The 6,000-nt window shown below is 44.1% G+C and overlaps 1 protein-coding gene across 1 annotated transcript in view; it reads right to left on the minus strand.

Annotated features, from left to right (window-relative positions):
• Positions 1 to 5,767, minus strand: part of COL17A1 (collagen type XVII alpha 1 chain) — a 45,125-nt gene extending 39,358 nt beyond the window's left edge. The window contains exons 1-4 of the mRNA XM_047073411.1: positions 5,716 to 5,767; positions 3,545 to 3,589; positions 2,049 to 2,153; positions 669 to 800 (exon numbers count right to left, since the gene is read on the minus strand). Of these exons, the coding sequence (XP_046929367.1) occupies positions 669 to 800; positions 2,049 to 2,153; positions 3,545 to 3,589; positions 5,716 to 5,767 (334 nt within the window). The remainder of the gene's footprint in view (positions 1 to 668; positions 801 to 2,048; positions 2,154 to 3,544; positions 3,590 to 5,715) is intronic.
• Between the last annotated feature and the right edge of the window lie 233 nt (positions 5,768 to 6,000).

Genomic DNA, 6,000 nt, shown 5'->3' on the forward strand with positions numbered 1-6,000 from the left:
CCTTCAAGATCCTTCTAGCTGGACCAAGAAGCAAACTGACATGAGACAGATTAACAGGAGAAAAATCAAATTTAGCTTCTGAATCCACACAGACATGGAAATTCCAGAGACTGGCAACATGATGCTCATATGAGCTGAGGAGAGGGGTAGGGGCTTGAGAATACAAAGGGGAGAAAGACCGTTAGCAGGAAGGTGAGAGGAGATGGTTGGAAAACAAAGATTGCCTTATTACGTAAGTAAGTTTCCTAAGTAGAGGGGTTTCTATTAATAGCTCTCTTCTTGGTACAAGCAAGCAACTGAGGGGGAGGTAAAGAGCTTTTCCTGAACCTGCTGGGTTTTGATTGCTTTTAACTCAAACTACTGTTCATGCCAAAGTGACCCATTTGGGGGCAGCCTGCCCTTGGCCCCTAGAGCGTCCACTAAAACATTCCAAAGGGTGTTAAATACATGGTAGATGCGTGATAAAATGCTAAATGAAGGAATGAATTAAGGGGGTGGGTAAATCAATGAAATCTCTAAGTAGCATGAGTCTGTGAAAGAAATGAAAGAAGAGTGAAGACACGGCAGAAACAGGTAAATAGGGGTGGCCGATAATTTCATCCTCAAAAGATGAGCGAAGTTATCTGGGGAAGAGAGCAGCACTCTTGTAAAATCTGTGGGACCAATACCTTCGTATGTTCCGTGGCGGGTGATGTGAGTCTTCCTCTCAAACGTGGAGCCTGGTGAGTTGGGCAGAGTGGAGGCGGGGGAGTGAGCCCTCCTGTAACTGGAGGTGGAGGCATTGCCCCGTGTGCTTCCACCTGCAAGCGGGGAAAAGCGTAAAGTCTCCCAGGGCTCCAGTAGACCGGCATGTGGTCACACTAAGTACACTCAGGCTGCTCAAAATAAAAAAGGGCCCCGTGGAAGGCCAAGAGGACTTCTGGAGAACATTGCTGGAAGGGTCCACCTTGGCATTCCAATGGCCACTCAGAAATGGGAGATGGAATCATGGCTGCTGCCCTTCCCCAGCTGACCATGGCAGGAAGGCAGGGGGCCCCTCTGTGGATGTGGTTACACATGGCAGCTGAGAGGCTTTGGCAGGATTTTTCTTGAGACGTGGCACTTCATTGTAGCTCACTACTGGATGGACCAGAGTATAACTGGACATGGGAGTGTTCCTTGAAAGCAAACAGCGACCACTCCTCTTGGTCAACCCAGCAATTTGTGTGTTTTGGGTCTTCTTTTTCAGTGTCAGTCCAAGACTTTTAAATGGCTTCAGGGGTTAATGTGTGCTTGTGTTTTATTTGGTTTGGTTTTGCCTTGCTTTGTTTTGTTTTGCCTTGCTTTGTTTTGTTTCAGTTTGAAAGCTACCCTGAAAGAGTCTTTCACTGGGAACAATAGGCCTGTGTTGGATGCTTGCCCAGTGGAAACTCCGTGTGGGATTGTATGTCACTAGATTCCGTAACAGAGTAATCCAGTCCTAAATTTCTTTTGTTGTTGTTGTTAACTGAAATTATAAACCCTCATGCGTGCACACCCTGCCCTAAAAGAAATGGCTTTGGGGCGCCTGGGTGGCTCAGTCGGTTAAGCGGCCGACTTCGGCTCAGGTCATGATCTCGCGGTCCGTGAGTTCGAGCCCCGCGTCGGGCTCTGTGCTGACAGCTCGGAGCCTGGAGCCTGTTTCAGATTCTGTGTCTCCCTCTCTCTGACCCTCCCCCGTTCATGCTCTGTCTCTCTCTCTGTCTCAAAAATAAAAATAAAAACTTTAAAAAAAAAAAGAAATGGCTTAAAGAGAGTGATTCAGTGGGGAAAGAGCTACCTCCCTATGAAGCATTCTTGATTACTGTTATTTATACTGGGAACTTAATGAAAATGGATCCCACTGTAAGTAGGCTTCGAATGTGGCCGATTTGAAAGTGTCCCAGTGGCTGGGACGTGTGTCAGTTACATAGTAATTTGGGGCATTTGGAATGGATGACAAGCAGTTGTGACCCTCCCTCTCCTTGTAGGACTCCCTCTCTCCCTGTCCATCTGTTCTCCCCCAACCCCATTCACCCCCAGGCACTTACTTGAGTTTATGTAGCCACTGCTGCCATGTGTCAGGCTGTGTTTCTCCAGACGGCTCCCTCCACTAAGAGAGCCTGTTTTAGCATAGCCGTTGCTGGTTCCCCCTTCTGCAGAAACAAGAAGCAGGTGACAATTTATGGGTGGAGTCAGGCCAGGGGATCCCCTCCTCCTCTGCTTGCAGAGATCACCCCTGGCTTATCGCCCATGACCCTCTGGTCCCTTTGCAAGTGCAAGTTGCCATACTCTCATTTTTGATAGAAACATCGAGAACAAATATTCCATCCAATTTAAAAGCAAAGTCTTCTGGGCAGAGCATAGCAAGTTGCTCATTAGGAAAATTTAAATATTAGAAAAGGCAGTTGAGTGAGGAAAAGTTCTGCGAGGCCAGGGCATGGGTTGGGCTGGCTTTTTTGAAATTGCCTGGTCAGTGCCACAGACATGCCAGCCACTAGACTCACTGAAAGGGTGAGTGACAGCTCTGTGTTGCTGGTGTTCCATGTGGCAGCCCATGGTGCTCTGACCTCTTGTTCCCACCCCCTGTGAACGAGGCTCCCTGGGGAGCAGGGGTAGCTTTAGGGCTGCGTCTCCATTATAGAATCCACTAAACCTGAAGACCTCCTCAGGAAAAAAAGTGGATTCAGAGGCCTGACTGGTGGTTCCCTCCTCCCACCCTGTGCTCAGGCTGGATAAGGTTTCTGCCAGGAGTGTCCAGATCAGGTAAATCTATACAGAGAGCAGACTTGTAGTTCTCAGGGGAGAGGGGAGAGGGGCGGGAGAATGGGGAGTGACTGCTTATGGTCATGAAGTTTCCTTTTGGGGTGATGGAATCTTTTAAAATTAGATTGTTGCAATGCCTGCACAACTCTGTAAACATACTGAGAACATTAATAAAAGGAAAGGTCACTAAAGTGAATTGATGCTAAGGGGAGGCTGAAGGGGAAGCCTTGCCACTTAATGTCAATTTCAGGAAGCACCTGTCAATTGCAGACCCAGCTGAAGAATCCTCAGAGGGAAAGTATCCTCAATTACAGGCCCCAACAGGAAAAGATATAGGTTGCATGCCTGCAGGAAATCTACGCCTGCAACTCAGCCAATAAGAAGCCATCCATCACCCTGAACTCTTGCTTTTCTCCAATGGACTTTAAAACACCTCCCAGCTTCTTCCTTCTCCATAAAATAATCTTCCTTTCCTTTGTTTGTTGGACTTGCTTGTGGTTCTGCCTTAGTTTGTTCCAGTCTGCAGTTTTCCAAATAAACCTGCTTTGCTGGTAAAATAACTGGCAGTTTTATTTTTAACATTAACAGTACTAACAACCATTGAATTATATACTTCAAACTGGTGTGTTTGGTGATTCGTAAATTAATGTCAATATAGCTGTTAAAAAAGAGATTTCAGATCTTTTGGATTTGCTCAGCTGAAGAGTACATAGAAAAAAGGTTACATGTGGAGTCCTTCATACATGCCTTACTGAGCAGGAAGCTCTTGGTAGCCACTTACTTGGTGGTAAGGATGTAAGTCTTGTAGTTACTGTTTCCGTAATAACTGGAAAAAGACAATAGAAAGATAAGATCTTAAATAACACACTGAATTCCATGTATGTTGGCAAGGTCTAACATCTCTCATAGGCTCAGCATCTTAAATTAGGTTCAACATAGATTTTTGTATACTTGTGCTTTAAGGTATGTGATCTGACCCACTGTCCGTGAAAATATGTGCAGTAACAATGGGGTTTAATTTACCTGGAAAATAAGTTTATATCCTTTTGGAACCAAAAGTAGTTACCTGCTGGTTTGAGGGATGTCGTACTTACCTTGACGTCTATGGCTCTCATTTAACAATTAGATCCAGTCCAGGCCTGGATTCACCTTTGAAGGAGGACCAGGGCCTCAAATCACTCTGAAGTGTGCCAAGTCACACTCTGTCTCCACTAGCTTTTCCATATGGTCACCCCATCCGGCTGGGGCCAACACATTATCCTGGCTGATTTCACTGTGAAGTGGATAATTATTTTGTACTTCTTTATCAACTGGGGGTGTCTCAAGGACATAATTAATTCCCAAATCATCAGGGCCATCCCTGAGAGTAAGGAGGTGTATGTAGGAAGGCAGGGGTCAGTAAGTCACACTTGGTGCTGGGTGAAATCGGGGATAGATGAACATCAAAGTCAGACTTGAAGAACCAGTCCCTTTGCCTCCCCAAATTGAGTTTCTCTAGACTCCAAGTCATGGTGAGTCTATGGAGGTAACAAAAGCTTCCAGTATGCTTTTTGTTTGTTTTTTGTTTTTTGAGAGAAGAGATAGAGAGTGAGCAGGGAGAGAGGCAGACAGAAAATCCCAAGCAGGCTCCATGGTGTCAGCACAGAGCTAGCATCGAACTCAGGAGACCATGACCCCATCAGAAACCAGGAGTCAGATGCCCAAGCCACCCAGGCCCCGCACCTTCCAGTATGTCTTAAACACCAGTTAGAAGACCTGTTGCCTTTCTGAATCTCTCTCTCCCCTGCAGCAACATGGGGAGGTGGGTGGATTCCTAGAACCAAAGTGGGGCCAATGTTCTCTGACAGTGACCATCACTGCCTCCTCCCTCTGTGTGGGATATAAAGGAGTACTGATATAGCTGAGGTCACGGGTCTTTAACAGCACACTTCTGGGGTGCGTGCGTGCGTGTGTGTGTGTGTGTGTGTGTATGTGTGCGCACATGCCCGGGTATATATGTGTGTGCATGGTGTGCATGTGTGTGTGCATGTTGGAAGAGGTGGTGAAAGGGGAAAAGGTGGAATTTCCTTTGTGCCACTTTAGGCTCTCCTGCTGACTACTGCTCCATCCCACACCAGTTTTGCTGCTCCAACCCCCTTCCTTCTTCACACTGTATTTTCCTAACTGATTTCTTGTCCTAGCAGGAACCACATTCCATGCATAACAGGAAATGGTTTTTTAGACTAAAATGGCAGCTTGATTTGAATAATAGTCCTTGAGCTTTCACTAAACCTCTCATTGTGTGGACCTTTGGGATTATTGGACACATAAAAATAAATTATTTCTTAACCTAAAGTTCCAAGTCTGTGAAGCCAGAATATTTTCATTAGAGATATATGAAAGTCACAGGATAAATGAAAGAGAACTGTTTAGGGGACAGTTTAAATGTCTCTGAATTTATCATTTGGGCAGTTTCACAAAAGAAATGTGTCTGTTTTCAATTTCACTGTCGACTGCAACTGTGACACTGGTGTTACTGTAACTCTGTCCCTGCAGTAACTGGGATATTATTCTTTTGGATTCCTGCTGCCCTGTATTCTAAATAAAGAAATGGTTAAACAACTTATGACAAATTCATTCAACAGAATATTATACAGCTACGGAAAATGCTAATTATGAAAACTGTACATCAAAATGGTAATTTTCATTTTTGAAGAAAAAGCAGAACACGGTTTGATTATAAGTAGGTTAAAATAAAAATCAACAAAAGCCATCTTATGGGAAGGAATAAAGTCTACTTAGGAAACATTTTAAATGATACATTGAAAAAAAAGCAAAAAAAAAAAAACCCAAAGAAAACTAAAAATAAATAATTTAGAAGTGATATAGAAGTTGTGATGGAATTAGCAAGGAATTATTTACTCTTTCCAATTTTTTTATTACTTTCATAAGGATAATATATTGTTCTCTTACTTCTTTCAGTGACTTCGGTGCCATCGCGCTTGTTTTTCTTGGTTACATCCATACCATAGCCACCTGCAGAAAAGCCAGAAACCACGATCAGCCATGACTCTGACCATCACTCTTAGGAAGGATAGGTCCCTACTATGCAAGCTGAGAACCAAAAACACTTGATCACTAGAATTCAAGGCATAATTCTTTCATGTACATATTGTTTACAAGTCATTTCCACTTCTTGATTCAGTTCTAAGAAGGAATAATTTAATAGTTCCACTTTGGATTCTATTCTTTTGTGTG

This window comes from Lynx rufus, unplaced genomic scaffold, assembly GCF_022079265.1.
Source record: "Lynx rufus isolate CCGP_SWC_20201006 ecotype Redwood Valley unplaced genomic scaffold, mLynRuf1.p SCAF_11, whole genome shotgun sequence".
Classification (NCBI taxonomy): Eukaryota; Metazoa; Chordata; class Mammalia; order Carnivora; family Felidae; genus Lynx; species Lynx rufus.